A 17,178-nucleotide genomic window follows, 5' to 3' on the forward strand; every position below is an offset into this window, starting at 1 on the left:
CGTCTTTCACATCCAGGATCCAAGGATCCAAAGGTTAATGATGGCCAACACTTAAGTGGAGGTTCGATTCCATTTAGGTTTGGATCTCCCTTTTCATGAGTCTTTCACATCTAGGATTTGGAGATCTAGGGTTGGGTGACGACCATAACGACCTAGATTTCATCGAGGGCCAAATTTACTCATTTCAAACGCCTTTCACATCCATGGATTCGAGGGGTGGCGAGAGCACACACCTCAAGTGGGTCCGGATATGAGTTGGGCTAGATTACCTTCAGGTGGAAATGAATCTAGGGACTTGGGTGTGGTGATGCCACACACCTCTGTGCAGGCATGAATGTAATACGGGTCAGATATAACTACGAGGTAACCAAATCTGTTATGGTGTGAGGAGTTAGTAGACCCCTCGTTGTGTTGATGTGGTAGTGCCATGGGGGCACATCCACATGGAAGAATGATGATGACATGGCCTAATATAATTGGCTAAACTTCTGATGAGCATAACTTTCAATATGAGAGTCAAATTGAGGTGAAATTTATATTGCTAGAAAGCTCTCGACGAGTTGCATAAGATGGTGGTGTTTGTTTTAATATTTGAATAGTTCGAGATAAAAAGGTTGTTGTAACCCCATCTTCATAACATGCCTAGGAGATTGGGTCAAAGCAAACAAGTAGCACCTCCCACAACTCGAGATAGAACAAGGGGGTGGGAGGGAGCGTTACAATAGTAATTTTTTAGGAGGTTCCAAACCTTCTTGAGAACAACCTTTAAGGCCAAGCCTTTTGGGAGAGTCTTCTTGTTTAATATGTGGATGACAATTTATGATCACCAATAATTGAGATATTAGAAATATGTCTTTCCTGAGCAAGCACTAGACCCTAAAAAAGGGCATATGCCTCTGCATGATTATTTGTTCAATGTCTTAAACCCCAAGAGAATGTTAATTCTATTGTTTCATCAAGATAGAGAATAACCTCTTCTACTCCTGTTGCCCATAATAATTTTAAATTTTATACAAATTAATGAAATGAAATTGAATCATTTAAATAACAATTTGACTTCTAACTTAATCAAGGTTAAAAATAATATTTTTAATGGTCATAGTCTAACTCTCCTACATTTTGGCTCTTTTTAGGGCATATTTTCTTGTGAATTTTACTTGAAATCTTGTAGGGATGTGCTGGAATCACAAGCTTGAGTTGTGAAGTCTACACAATGCCAAATTTTGGTAAGCCACGTGGAATAGTTAAGCTGCACCTTTTTAATATAAATGGGAGGTTTTGACATTATAGTTTTTTTTGGTTAAGTATTTGGTAGATTTGGAATTAGGGTGGGTTCATATTCATGTGACATAAAGTTGATAATAAATAGAACTAATCAAAATTTAAATTAACAATATCACAAGAAATACTTAACAATGCACTTTATGACCAATTAATCTAAATCTTAAATAATAAACTTAACGTTATAATTAATAAAAACATAATACTAGTCCTTTTCCAATTTTATTTTTAAAATTTTAAATTTTATATATAAAAATTTAAAATAAATCCAACTTTAAATGGGAAAACCATCTATCTAATTTTAAAATAAGATCATTCAAATTATACACAAAATTTTAATCTCAGAATTAACTACCACCCTCATTACATTTCATAAAATTTGAATCTATATCCCTAATAATAAAAATGAGACCCCACACAAACTTTGAATCTATATCCCTAGTCATTCATGAGTTTTAGATCAGTAGACTATTATTTTTTTCTCTCATACCACTTGGAATCAGGCATCATTAATCCAAAGTCTCGTCGTTTGTGCGTCTCAAGCCGTGTCAAGGCATTAAACAGTTCAACAGAAAGGTGGCAAGTTTCTATTTTAACGATTTGCCAGAACAGAGGCTGGCGAAGGCGGAGAACAGAGCCTATTTCACTCGATAAATTTGTTGACAGCCGCAGCATCTGTCAATAATACACGACAATGGCTTCAACTTTAGAAGAGGAAGAAAATGCTGCGGAGCTTAAGATTGGAGAAGGTTAGTACGTTTTTAGTTTTCTTCCTTTCAATATTTGGTTTTAGAACTTCAATAATGTAGTTTCTGTGCCCTCAATTTTGAAATCTGGTACTGTTCTTACCTTAGGAATAGATGGTGAAAAAGCCATATGTGTTTTTTTGAATTTCTTAATGTTTAGTTTGTAGCCTCTGGGTTGTTTAAAGCCAAAACTATTCTGGGTTTTTCCAACCCAAATTTTAACCTTAACCCTAAATTCTAACGATGAATTCATTGGAATACCCCATTATTTTGCTTGTGTCAGTTTTTGATTAAACTGTTCGCCTAAAACTAACACATACATTATGACTCACTGTGAAAATATGTACTCCGAAACCAATCATTATTAGTTTTCATACTGGGTCAATCTTGGAGCAGCCAGGTAAGGTTACTGGGCTTATTTGGTTCTGAAATGTCCGGCCTTACTTGGTGCAAATGCTCTTGTAGACATGGATGCAAAATGTGGGAGCCTCCGAAATACACAAAAAGTATTTGACACAATACATCAGCGGAACATTGTCTCCTAGACAGTCATGATTGCAGGTTGTGCTATGCACGGATTGGGAAAGGAAGCCCTCAACCTCTTTGAACATATGAATAAAATCTGGCATGAGACCAACCAAGTCACCTTAATATGTGTTTTGCCTGCATGCAGCCATGCGGGTCTCGTGGAATGGAGGTTACCGCCACTTAAATCGCATGAGTAGAAATGATCACCTTACACCTAGAATGGAGCATTATAATTGCATGGTGGACCTTTCTGGACGAGCTGGGCGTCTGGATGAACTTCAAGAGTTCGTCTATAAAATGCCAATAAAATCAGATTCTACTGTCGGGACGACTTTGCTCTGTACCTTTAGAATACATAATAGCAGAACTGGTGGTAGAACACATCGTCAAGTTGGATACCAATATTGCTGCACCTCATGTGCTTCTCTCAAACATGTATGCTGCTGTTGGCAGGTGGGATGACATTGAGAAGGTCAGGAAAATAATGAATGACAGAGTTGAAAAAAAAACAGCTGGATGCAGTTGGATTGGGATCAACAAGCAAGTGCGTGTTTTCCTCGTTGGAGATATATTACAAATCACATCCTCAAGTTCAGAAAATATATAACAGTTGAAGAGGTTAAGTTAGGGGCTGAGGTGCAGGGTTGTCCCGGATAAGAATCTTAGCTTACTCTTAATTGATCCAGAAGAGAAGGAGAATTGGGCTTAGATCTGAAGGAAAGGCCTCAAGAATGTAACCTGCCCATTGCAAGATGAAAACAGTCCAAAGACAAAATCAGAGACTTTTACTTATTAAACCATCATTTAACAAGTAAATAATTACACCTTCCCTTTTTAGGAGAAAAATATTCACAACCCTTGTACCCCCTTAAGGGTTCTGAAGGCTAACATGGGATCAATTTCGGATAAGGACCAATTGTTTTACCAACACAGTGACAAGTTGGTAATTTGAATTTGGACTATTGATTAAATCTCGTAGGACTCTTCAACTGTCAATAATAATAGTGGAGTTCATCTCCAAGCTTTTTGCGCAAGAAATGGAATTGAATGATGCCATCAATTCAATGAGTGAGGAGTGATAATTTTATGTGGTGCCATCAATTCAATGAGTGGCTAGCGACAATTTTATCTGGGGATTAGTGATAATGCTAACTGATGCAAGCTGTAAACAGTCTTCTACTATAAGAAGCTGAGACATACTGTTAGTCTTGCGTTGTTAGCAAGAGATGGGTTAAATCTCGACTTTTTATCCAGCACAGTGTTTTTTGATTTCATGTATGATTCTGGTCAGTGATTGGGAGAATCAATGCAAGGAATTATACCATATGACTGTGTCTTTGTTTAGATATTTTGATGGGGTGTATCATACTCTCCTACGTATTTTCATTTCCCCAAGGTAACCCTGGGCATGTGATGCTCGTTTTTTGCTTTGACAACTAATTTTCTGGTGGATTTGACATTCCTGTGGAAATGATTGTTTGATTGCAGGTAGTTCAGAGTATTAACAACAGTATTCATCTTCAAATCGATTGACGTTTATAATCCTCAACTGGATTCATCTTCAGGACACAAGTCAACTAAATTTCTCTTTCCTTCTTCCTGCCTTTTGCAATGCCATCCACCTTTTTAAGAAATATTTCTTCAGAAGGGCTTTGAAACTGGACTGTTGATTAGAGGCATGTAAATGTTATTGATTGCTCTTCTTCTTCACATGTCTTGTTCTATTCATAACTACTTTGCAATTCTAGAACGTATGCAACCCTTACAACCCAGATATTAATTGTGCTAGTTATGGTATTATCTAATTTCCTACTTATATTAAGAAACAACTATATGTACACAGCATATTATACTTTACCAAACTGGGACAAAGTGCAGTTTCCATCTAATTTGATGGCTCAGTAGTTGATGACATATTCTTCATGCCTAGGCCCTGAGCATTTGCACAATCATGAATTACTAGTTGATTCGTGACTATGCTGGTTAGTTCTGGAGCAGTCAGGAAAGGTTCTGTGCTGATCGATAGGATGATGGAGTTTTACAACCCAGACAGTTTGGCTTTCTCTGTAACACATTGCATCCATATTATATCTGGATTTAGAAAACAATCCGATCGTGATTTTAACACCCCTGATGAAAGAGTGGTATTCTTAGGCTTCACTAGTGACTCTGATGTGTGGAGGTTTACCACACTGACAGTTTGGCTTCCCCTGGAATAAGCTGCACCATTATGGTATCTTCAACTGCAGAAAACAATTCAAGAGTGATTTCAACAACTAGATGAGAAAGTGGTATGTTTAGGCGTCATCGATGGCTCTGATGATGGAATTCTTCGAACCTGACCTTGTTTATATCATCAATCAAAAGCAATTTGGCTTTCCCAGGTATACACGTCATCTATATTATATCTGTAATTGGAGAAAACATTTGAAGAATTCTTTCTTTACCATGGAAGACTCCCATGTCAACTGGAATTCGGGGTTCCAGAGTTATAGCATGAACAATTCTTATTGACCATTGTTTCAGTTTATAATCCCTGATTTACTTTTTCAATTATTGTAATTCCATGCTTTTGGCCTGTTTTGGCAAGAACATCTTTTTTATATTTTTAATTTCTTTTGCACAGTAGCAAAATTTTCTGAGTTTCGGATTGGCTGTTTTGAAATGCAAGTGAGGCAAACTAGCTGCCTGTGAGTTTGATTTGCCTGCAGTGAGCTTGAGATACGAGTAATTCTGGGTTAAAATCTGTATGCGTAATTCGAACTCTTTAAACTTATTTTGATGTTTCAAGTTTGTTGAATTCTGGCTTTTGGAGATGCAATATAAGCACCTTGCAGAGGGTCCTTGGTAATACACAAGACTTCTGTTTTTTATTACTATATTTAATATTTATACACAACTCCTTTCTCAGTGCTATTGAAAAATATCCTTCGCACATGACTGTTGCTACTTCCAATTATTCAGTCCTGGAAGTACCACACATGCTAAAAACACTTTGTGTTTATCATCAGGGTTCATATGCTTTATCTTTCAGATTGCTATACTTATACCCCAAAATCTTCTTCCACTCTTATTATTAAAATGATTTTTAGACAATGCCGTTTGTGCTGTTGAATTCTGATTGCTGTAGAAATAACAGTAGCATCTTACTCTGATGATTAGGGTTCTTAGTAATGCCGAATACTCTGTTTCAATTTTTTAATAGTTATACTCAATCCTCAGTGCTGCTTTGAAAATGTTGTTGTTGCTGTCTATTAAAATAAGAAAATTCCTTAATGTGCCTCCACTTCTATCCCCTATACTGTTGAAGATAATTGCCACGGCCTTTAGTGATGTATGAAGATAGAGGTCAATCTTCTTACTATGTCCTAGGATCCTTCAACCATGCACGGCTCAAATGAGCATTAACCATACACATGACCTAAGATTCTGGAACAATTTGCAACTCAAATGAACATTAACCATTTTGTGACAACAATTTGAAGTTATTTTCAAGCATGTTCACAAGTTACAGACAATATTTGCCTTAATTCTTCAGCCAATCAAGCATATCTATGAGAGGACCATTTATATCCTGGTGGGCTATTAGAGGTTCACATTGAAGTTGGCCTGTATTAATTTGTCCAGTTGGTTCTTCGGTTGTTAAAACTTGGAGCATAATGTTGAAAAGTGCTTGTCATTGATGTCAACCCAAGCGGCAGCTAGAAGGAGCCCTCCTTTTGAAGGACAAAAATTATTGGGAAATCCAAGTCTCTAGGGCTTGTAACCATCATCATTAGATAGTCTTCATCATGCCGAATGCCAACAGTATATAGCACGTCAAGAGACTCCTCATGGTTTGAGAGATGTCAAATTAAAGTTGATGCTGATGTGGCAGCCTATTATTGGCTAGGGTCTTCTGGATAAAAAGGTCTTATCATTAAAAATGAAATCAATACTATTATGGCAAACCCTTTGTGGAAGGGATCAAAATTTAAATTTGAATCTAAGTGCTTTGTGGAAGGGATCAAAATTTAAATTTGAAGCTAAGTGCTTTGTGGAAGGGATCAAAATTTAAATTTGAATCTAAGTGCAAGTCAGCCTAATTTGAAGAAGGGGGTTTGGCTCCAAGAATTTGAATTTTCAAAATTTAGCTTTCCCTCGAAAGCAAGTCGGCTGCCCTCAAGGATAACTCTCCAGATCTAGATAAAGCCACTTATATCCTTCACAAAGGCAAGCAATTTCATTGTTAATTCTATGCTTCATTTGCTTTGACTTGGGGTAGTCACGCAAACTTGGAGAGAAGGAATTTTTGATTTTGGTTGGCGTTCACTTGAGTTTAGTTATGGTTCTTTAGACAAGGGTTTCGTTGAAGATCTTTGTGGCTACTACTTGCCTCTTTGAAGTAGATTTGAGGCAGTGATTAAATGATGAAAATTTGAAGCAAGACTGAGGTTTGTCTAGAAGGATTTTGCATGACAATTTGTGGTTACTCGACCTCCATCATTGTGATATATTTCTATTGAGGGCTTTGTGAATTCTGTGACCTTTTGGCCCTCCTTTTGTTTGGTTTTCAGAGCCCTACTTGGCCCCTCGTGGCACACAAATCTATGCATTACTCTGAAGAAACCCTTGACAATTCGCTGCTTGTGGAAGAATTTTCGGCCTGCAAGTCTGGGGTATCTCTCAAGCAATAAATCTATCCAAAAGTTATTCAAGGCTAATATTTGAAGGATCTGTGCATAAATCTGTGGAGCAGTTTGGACCCTACGATCTAAGGAGTGAATCAAAGCAAAAATTTGTGGTAAATTCTACTTGTCTCGGTCCTCCAAAGTGTTGAAAATTGTAACTAGGTTTCGTCTTCATTATGATATAATTGTTTTTTTTAGACTGTAACGGTTAATGATATTAATGAGCAGCAAACCAGTTGCCGCGGGCTGGAGCATTACAACAAAGTCTGAATTTGAAATTCCTGTTGCACAGTAAAGGATCCCGCTCTTTGAAACAATTACAGAGGTCGCGGTGGAAATCAAGCCTCGTACTGTCTGAAATCAAAATTGAAAATACACAACGCTTGCAGTGGTGGTCTTGTTAGTCCAGCTTAACCTTTGCATCTTCCTTGCTCTGGCATGTTATAACGACGAACCTCCATTTCAGAATAACCAGAGTCCGCCTAATGCTTGCACAGGTCCTCCTTCCATCAATAGAGAGGCTAGACAGGTCCTTCAGCTACCCAGGCCTAGACGCAACACAGCGAAATTGAAAGAAAAAGAACGAAGTAGAGTCATACAAAGATTCATGTGGTGGATGCACAATCCAAAGAATCAGCAAAGAGTGGAACCCATGCATTTAAGATCTATAATCGGCGCATTAATTTCCGAGCGGCAAGCAGAGCAGCAGCGGACAGAACAACCGATAGCCAGATTTTAGTGTTGATCTTTGAGAAGAATCGCCTAAGATGAAGACCGCAGATCAGGTCTAGATTGTTGGAAGAATCGGCTTGTTTCCTGATTTTTCCTCCAAGGCCTCTGCATTGAAGGGTCTCCTTGCTTCCTGTTCTTCAACAGTTAATTTGAAGCTCTTAATGGAATGGGAGTTATCTGCATCATCAGCCTCTTGCAGGGTTTTCCCTCATCATCAGCCTTTTGCAGGGTTTTTTTCCCCTTATCAGCCTTCTGCAGGGTTCTTCCCTCTTCTTCAGCTCTTGGATCTTCAATGTCTTCTTCCATAATTTCCCCCAAGTCTTCTTCTTTTAGTTGAGGGTCTGAGCACTGGTTGGCAGGAGGATGATGCTGTTGGTGCTGATCTTGAGGATTCTGGGATAAAGTTGAGGCATCCTTCATCTCTTCTACTAAGTTTTTGGGGTCACCATGCTCTTCTTTTCTACTAGAGGACAGACTATCCGATGAAGGGCTTTCAGGAGCATGAAGACCAACAGACTGTTCTGAAAAAATAGTGCATTCATCTTCTTGTTCTGGGCAGTGAGGCAATCTTTGGGAATCTGAGTGATCTGTAACATGATCACCGTCAAGTTCATTTGCTTCAGCCATTTAAATTATCTGGAAATCGAACTGCCCTTATCGAGATAGATGTTGGCTTGTCGACCAGATAGAGACCGGGATCATTGACTGCATGAGATGGAACAGGTTTGGATTTTGAAAGCAAATTTGAGAACAGGTCGACCAAAAGGGGATTAAGGAATGATGCAATTAGTCTCATCAGAGTTGACTAACAGGGATCTTCTGCAATGGGTAGAGCCCAGATTGGCTTCAAGGTCAGCTTGATCGTTCAGGTGCCTCAGAATATGGAAAAAGGATATTTTTCGGAACTGGGCCAGAGTAAGCCTGATTTTCTTGAAAATGGAAACTAAGTGGATCTGCGAGGGATTTGAGTTGAGGTTCAACGCTTGGATGATCAGCCTGGAGTCTCCAAAGACTGACAGAGTCAGAAAGTTCCTTTTGATGGCCAGATTAAGCCCTTGCCACAGAGCCAGAGCCTCAGCTCTGTTATTAGATTCGATGCCCAGCCCCCATTGATACCGAAACTTAGTTGATCCATCCGGATTCAGAAGAACCCCACCCCCACCCGCAGCTCCGGGGTTGCCTTTAGAGGCCCCGTCGAAGAAGAGGCAGTGTTCCTCCAATGCAGAACGCCATTTGATAAACATCTGTTCTTCCAGGCGGATTTCCCAATTCGCTTGGGGAATTGCAGGGGGCAAGGGCTTGAAAACATAATTTGGGACAAGATCTTTGAGCCATAGCTCCTCCTCACTGTCCAAAGCTGCTTCATTCCTTATTGCAGGTTTGGTATCCAAAGTCTCTCCCAATAAAGCTTGGATTTTAGTGATAATTTTGCCAGGAGTACATTTTTCATCCCTGAACAGCCTATTGTTCCTCTCCAACCACAGCTTCCAGCAGGTGAATTTAGGGATCCACATCCAGGCTGTCTTGAGGAGGCATTTTTTAGAGAGATCGAACGGAGATAAATTGGCCCAGTTGTGACCTCAGGACCCCCCTCCAGACATCACGGGCAAAAGGGCAAAGCAATAACAGATGGTTAGCAGACTCTTCCTCTGACACACACAGAGGACATCTGGAAGGCCCTTCCATTCCATGTTTTCTCAGGATATCTCTAGTGAGAATGCTGTTATGAGCTAACGTCCAGTAGAAGAAGTCAATTTTGGGAAGTGAAGGGAAGGCCCAAATAAATCTTCATTGAGTAGGGTCAGGGGGGACATTAGGAATCGCTGTCATACTTTTGTAACCTTCAGAGACTGTGAAATTGCCAGTGAGGGAGCCCCACCCTCTTTTGTCCTTAGCTGTTGCTTTGATTGGAGATTTTCCTTGGAGCTTATCTAAAAGTAACAATGCTTCAACCTGCAGCCTTTGGGGAATCTCTCCCAGATTCCAACTAGCCCATCGTCTTCTAGTATCATCTGTCCAAGTTGAGATGTCCCACAGGGTATTCAGGTTGTTGGATTGTAGCCAGATTTTAATGTTTGTCAGGCCTTCAACATGGTTCAGAGGCTGTTCACCAAGGATTGGATCATCCCAAATTCTGATTTTTTTCCCATTACCTGGTATCCAGTAAAGATTGTGACTGAAATGCTCCATAGCAGAAAGACAGAGTTTGAAAATCGGAGAGCCTTTAATGGTTTTTGGGGGCTGGTCCAAACACCTCAGCCGTTGTCCATTGAAGTATTTCTTCCACAGTACTCTCTTACTCCAGCTAGCCTTTCCAGCAACAATATTCCATAGAATTTTGGAGCCCAGGGAGAGATTCTGGGCACCCAGATCTCTTAATTGAAGACCTCCTTCCAGAATTGGCTTTTTAATAGTGCCCCATTTAACTAAATGAAGTCTTTTTTCATTATTTCCCCCCTTCCCAGAGGAATCTTCTCAACAGACTCTCAATTTACTGAGGAAGGTTTTGGGAGCAAGCAGAATGGAATGTTGATAAAGAGGCATACTTATGAGAACAGATTTCATCAGGATAACCTTCCCAGCATTGTTCAGCCAAGTGGCTCCCCAAGCTTGAATTCTAAGTTTTAGTTTGTCAAGCAGAGGCATCTAGTGGGAAACTTTAGGAATGGATTTGAAGATTGGAATCCCCAGATATTTAAAAAACTCCCAGGTATGAATTCCTTTCATCTCTAAGAGCCTGGCAATATCAGCCAGTTCCTTGACCGAGCAGTTCCAGCCGTAGATAGTGCTTTTTAGATAGTTTATCTTGCTGCCCGAGACCTCCTTGTAGATGTACAACTCCTTCTTAAAGGATCTTGCAGAATTTATGCTCGCTCCTCCAAGCAACAAAGTATCATCGGCAAATTGGGCATGATTAATGTCTTTAACATTGGGAACCATTCTGAGTCCTGGCAGAGATTGGATTTGTTGACAGCAGTCAAGTTGGAAGCTAAGCACAGAGGCTTGAATAGCGTAGAGGAGTGGGGATAGCGGGCAACCTTGTCTTAAGCCCCTTGAGGCATTGAAGAACTTTGTTGATCGGCCATTAACCATCGGCGCAATCCAAGGGGAGGCAATGTAGGCTTTCACACAATCAATGAAGGTTATAGAGAAGCCTAGTTTCTTCATAACAACATAGAGGAAATCATGTTTCACCCTGTCAAAGGCATTTGCCAGATCAAGCTTTATCACCATTCCTTTCTCTTTTCGGTGGCAACTTGAATGAACTGCTTCTTGCACCAGCGCAATATTGTCCAGAATCTTTCTCCCTTTGATGAAACCTCCTTGATTTTCCGGAATGATGTCCGACAAAACATTCTTGAGACGATTGGAAATTGTTTTGGTGATCAGTTTATAACTTGTGTTACACAGTGAAATGGGCTGAAATGTACCAAAATTAGAAGCTCCTTTCTCTTTCAGAATCAGGGCAAGGAAGGCCGAGTTGGTGCTGCCTCCGATCTTGGAACATGATTGCGACTTCCTGACCATTCTCAAAAGATCTTTATTAATTATAGACCAGCAAGTCTGAAAAAATCTGGCATTGAACCCATCAGGCCCAGGAGCTTTATCCGGCTCCATGCAGTCCAAAGCCTTCTTGAGCTCATCCATGCTGATCGGAGCGGTAAGCATAGAATTAACAGAATCGTGAACACAATGAGGGATTAGATCAAAGGGGTAGGCTTGGGAGTCTAAAGGAGGATTTTCAGGAGCCGTATAAAGCTCTTTGAAGAAGGTGAAAGCAGCTCTTTTGATGCCTTCAGAATCTTTGACCACGGCATCATGGGACCGAATTTCTGAAATAGATTTGAATTGCTTGCGAGCTTCGGCTTGCTTATGGAAAAAACTGGTATTCTTGTCGCCGGCCTGTAACCATAAGTTTCTGGATTTTTGTCTCCAGTACTCCTCTTCATCCCTACTGGCTCTATGGAGAGTTTTTTGCAACTCAACTTCTCTTTGAAGCAGACTTTGAGAAACAACAGAATTCTCCATTGCAGATTGATGGGCAGCAAGGTTTTCTAAGGATTCTTTTCTCTTGGCAGTGGGTGTTTTCAGAGTTTTAGCCCACTCCTTGAGTCTTCTTTTAAGGCCCCTCAATTTTTCTTCCCACACATAGAATGGGGATCCCAGGATCTGCCGATTCCAAGCTTCAGAAACCACTTCATGGAAACCATCTTGCTGAATCCACAAAGGACTGAATCTAAAAGGTATTGGACCAAGGTTTCCATCAAGGGAGAGCTCGAGGCTAATAGGTTTATGATCAGAAGTGCAGTTTGGAAGGATTTTAGAAGAGGCTATTAGACCACATGTAAGGAAAGAGGATTGGACAAGGAATCTGTCCAGGCGAGCAGCTATGTGGTTGGGCCCTAATCTTTTGTTAGTCCAGGTATATTTCCCAGCAGAAGGCTTGATATCCTCAAGATCCTAGTCTAGCATTATGTCTTCCACCCATTCTCTAGCTGGATCCCTTACTGGGGAACCCCCCTTTTTCTCATCAATGGCTAGAGTGACATTCAGATCACCTGCAATAATGATATTTTCTAGGTTGTGCAATAAAAGAAAGGACTGAATCGAGTCCCAGCAAAATTTTTTCTCCGTTGGAAGGACCAGAGCATAAATATTGAACATACTTACTTGTTGACCAGAGTCTTTGTGGAGGAGCTGGATGAAAATCCAATGAGAGCAGTTTTCTTCTTGAATCAATTCATATTTGGAGTTGTCCCAGAAGGAGGCAAGCCCGCCAGAGGCACCCCTAGCATTGACAGCTCTTCCAGGACCTTTACGCCAGAATGTCTTACTAGTTTGGAGGAGCGGATTATCCTCCATCTTTGTCTCCTGGATGAGAAGGATTTTAGGCGAATGCATCCTAACAATGTCTTTCAGGGCTTCTTCTTTCAGTTTGCTGCCTAACTCTCTGCAGTTCCAGGAGACGTACTTCATTATTTACTGACTTGGGAGGTGGTGGCTCCTTTTGGAGCCCTGCTCTACTTGCGCCCGGATCTGGTGTTCATCATTCCTTTGAGAGTTTTCTGGGAGCCTTGTAGGACGTCCAGATAAGTTTTCTCCTCTCTCTGTTTCTTCTTGGATTTCCGACCCCTAGCCGACTTGATAGGAGTGATTTGCGAGCCATCTGATTCGGAGTCTCTCTCTTCTGACTCTTCCCCTGAATCAGAGGCTAGACTGATGTGCTCCTCAGTACCTTCGGTTCCCCTTTGATCAGCAGCTGCTAGAGGATCAGTTGAATTTTCTGCGGTTTCTTTCAGCTTATTCGATTGGTGTTCAGTTTCTTCGTGACTCTCTGTTACATTCACCTTTTCAACTGGGGGGGGCCTTCTTTTGTGATTGGTTTGGTCTGAGAATTGGACTGGGGTTTCCCCATTGTTCCAAATTTTGTCTGTACAGTAGGCTTTGAGACTACCTTGCCTTTTTTTATCTCTTTCCATCCTTCTTCTTCCACCTTGTCCCTTGATGGGGCTTTAGGACAGTTTCGTTGGAAGTGACTATGCTCGTGACAGATTCTACACTTAAAGGGCAGTTGCTCGTAGTCCAGTTTTTGGTAGTGGTTACAATCTCCAACTGTAAGTTTAACGGCTTCCGGCAGACCAACTTCCAAGTCAACTTCCACGCAGATTCTTGCGCAGGTGTATTGGCCCCTATTGTCAGCATTGTCAATGAATCGACCCAGCCCGTTTCCAATCTTTTGTAGGGATTGATAGCTCCAGCAGTGGATCGGCAGGTTGGGGAGCCGGACCCAAACAGGAAACTCCTTTGGAACATCGACTGAAGGGTCGAAGTCAGGGGTCCATTTGTTCAGGAAAAGGCCTTGATTTCCCATGAAATACGGACCATTTCTGAACACCAGGTCACGGTCTTCCTTGGTAGTGAATTCGAAAATGAAAAATCCTCTACCGACAGCATAACAGATCACGTTGTTCGTCAGCAGAGGCCTCCAATTTCGTTGGACCCATTCATCTGTCGATTTTGTTGATGGCCATCGACCCATAAATTGCCCGACCAAACCTCTGTCAGCCAAGGCAAGAGCTATTTTGATCGGCTGTTTTTCAGGCAGAGCAATCTTTGGTATTTCTTCGAGTTTTTTGATGAACGTCGGAACTTCAGGTGATGGTCGTTTTTTCCCTTTCTGAGACAGAAGGTTACGAAATGCATTTGCAGAAGAGTTTGGAGGGGGGGAGAGGACTCTCCGCCCCCTGGAGCACCCATGGCGGTGGCGGCACAGCACGCAGCAATCCCTGACCTAATCGCAACAGAGGAGTGCGCGCGAAAAAACTTCATGATATAATTGTTATCATGACAATCTATATTCTTTTTTAAGAAAGAAAAATGAAAGAAAGAGAGATTATATTTAATTTTGGAGTATAGGCTTCATACTCAAGTTTGAGTCAAAAGCATGTTCTTTGTGCTCTTAGGTCCTCTAGGTCTTTCTCGAATAAAGAATAATATTGGTCATGTGTCATAGTCCATTTGGACTCATTGCAATGGAGGAAAATATTTATTTTATCATGTAAAAGCCATGGACAAGCCCAAGACCAAGTCAGCCCAAGAGCAAGTACAAGTTGGCCTAAGGGAGGGCTATTCAACCCTCAAGAAAGGCTGTAAATAGAAGGGAGCTCGACCTTATTTGGACACTCCTCTCAATCTAGTTCGAACTGCAATAATGAAGGTGAAAGAATAGTAGCTGGAGGACGGATAAGAGGAGCAAAAGTCGAAATTTGTCAAGGATTATCTTTCTTTGTCTCGCTAGGGTTTGTGAAGTTGCCAACTTCAAGAGGATGAAATTCTGAAGCAGTTGTAAGGGGCCGAAGTTGTAGGGTCGAAATTTTGTTGCATGGGTCGAAATTGCAGTAGCAGTGTTGCAGTATCGAAGCCTTGGAAGTTGTTCTGAAGCAGATCTTGCTGGGGTTGGCTTGGGTCTTGGAGAGTTTATTGGCTTGGGTATTTAGGTCTTGGAAGTCTCTTTTGTAAGCAGATTCTAAAGAAGAAGAGAAGCATTTTCTGAGTTTTCCCCTTGGAGGGGTTTTGCCTTGGCTTGGAGCCTATTTCTTGTGTACTCTGTCTCTTTGTGATCTTCTTGTTTTTGGTAATTGCTTGATGAACATAATCAAAGAAGTAATAAAAGAACATCTAACATCACAAGTAATTATCAAGCTAAGGAAAATAAGTTATAATCATCAAGTCTCCATATTTTCCAACACAAAGTACTAATCTAGTAATGAAGTTTTGGTGCCAATCTTAAAATAGCCCACCCCTGAATCCTGTGCAAAAATTCTTCACCAAGTAGCTTGAATCGGCTCCTCTCAAGGCAGTCACTGTTGGAAATTGCTTGGCAACTATGTGACCTACTCGACTGTAACACTCCTAGGTTTTTTTTTAGACATGGCTATTTTTAGACTTTTAAATTATTATTGGACTTAATGGTTATGAAAGTCAGAATGGAAACTATGTGATGATGTAATTATGTTTTATTTATTGAATTAATTATTTTTTTAGACTTTTAAATTATTATTGGACTTAATGGCTATGAAAGTCAGAATGGAAACTATGTGATGAAGAAGAAGAAGAAGAAATTATTCTAGCGTCCATGAGGCTAAAGATATCCTATGGGACAGATGATGTAATTATGTTTTATTTATTGAATTATAAATAATTTGTTTGGAAATATTCAGGAAAGAGCACTAGAGTATTAGAAAGTTCTTGCCAACTTATAAAAAGTTGTTAGAAAGTTCTTGCCAACTTATAAAAAGTTGTTAGTGGTTAAAGTCCACATAGTGGACCTTCCCAAAAAGTATCCTAAAAATCTTTACGAGAAAGCTGTTAAATATTTTAACATAATGGGAGAGATTATGTTAATCACTTAGTTGGACAGAAATGCTAAGTTGTGTGAAAAGAAAAATAAAGCACAATGGGAGAGAAAGACGTGCTTTAAAGAAAAAGAAAAGTTTTTTTTTCTTAAAATAAAAATAAAAAGCCTAGGGTAGAGCTTAAAGCAGGACGTTGCTAAAAATCTGTTGGGAAGAATCTATAAGAAAAACCACTTAGGAACCGAAGAGGTTGTTGATTCCTGAAGGCAAGAAGATCTTAGCTCGGGGGGAACTTTAGGAGACAGTTCATGGTTGGGTGGAACATGCTTTGTTCCTTAATATTCCCAAAGCATTATCTACGGTTAGATGAAATTTTGTTTAAATTCTACCAGTGATTCTGAAATTGTTAAATGATGTATAGTGATAGAATAGATTGAAGGTTGCATGTCTATAATCAGTTGTATGTGTTATAGTTCTGCATGCATAATCTAACTATTTTTCTAAGTAACAACATTGATAAGATATGTTATGGTTGTAGTTCTATATGAGAAAATGAATGTGTAAGAGAAGGAATTATCTGTATACTAAATACTATATGCATGCATAGAAGAAATAATTGTTAAAGTATTGGTTATGATTGAACTGACAATGGCATAGTATGCATTTTTAATTATATCAGAGAACGAGATGAAATGAGACATGCATAGTGGAAATATTACGCATTAGAAATACCTGAACTATGAGATTATAATTCTGAACTCTGCAAAAGTATAGAAATTAAAGGAATTCTGCTGAAGATATTATTCCACGGAAAAAAGAAGAAGCTAAGTTTATGTAGTAGGTTATATTATATTGTCTTTGAATAAAATTAAGAATGAATATGAATATATATATATATATATATATATATATATATAAAAAGAGGAATTGTCTTTCCAGCTTATCACTGGAAGTTTTTATAATGAAACACTCGTTGTTGTGTAGATGAGATTTTCTAATTTTATTCACATACCCCAGAGGAGTATATGCCATTTTTAAAGTATACTACAAAGATAAATGAATTAGAATGCATTCTTGTAAATATGGGTTAGACTAACTAAAATCACACAAATAGTGAAAAGTAAATTGATTCTTTTGGGGTAAGGAAATATGGAATATTCATGATATTCCTATAAACTAATTCACACCTTTTCGGTTTGTGAGTCTAGCAGAGTAAACTAAATTTTAAGTTGTACCTCTGATACATGCAAGTAAATTGCAAGTAACTAAGATAAATAAGAACTCTATAAAATGTACAAAGAAAGCAATGCTTCAAGTATATTAACAAATAGTATGATTATAACTGTTTTTTGTTTTGTTTTTTGT

General features: G+C 39.5%; 1 protein-coding gene across 3 annotated transcripts in view; it reads left to right on the top strand.

Moving 5' to 3' along the window:
• The first annotated feature begins 1,763 nt into the window (after positions 1 to 1,763).
• The window catches only part of LOC149158903 (DNA-directed RNA polymerase II subunit 4-like), a 33,469-nt gene continuing 18,054 nt past the window's right edge, over positions 1,764 to 17,178 (top strand). The window contains exon 1 of one of the 3 annotated variants that reach the window (XM_089433398.1): positions 1,764 to 2,030. In XM_089433398.1, coding sequence (XP_089289524.1) covers positions 1,976 to 2,030 — 55 coding nt within the window. In that variant the 5' untranslated portion in view covers positions 1,764 to 1,975. The remainder of the gene's footprint in view (positions 2,031 to 17,178) is intronic. The other 2 variants (XM_089433401.1, XM_089433399.1) reach the window with 2 other exon arrangements.

Source organism: Pinus tabuliformis, chromosome 5_2, assembly GCF_031772625.1.
Source record: "Pinus tabuliformis cultivar Carrire ecotype Pingquan chromosome 5_2, CPIR1, whole genome shotgun sequence".
In the NCBI taxonomy this organism is placed as follows: Eukaryota; Viridiplantae; Streptophyta; class Pinopsida; order Pinales; family Pinaceae; genus Pinus; species Pinus tabuliformis.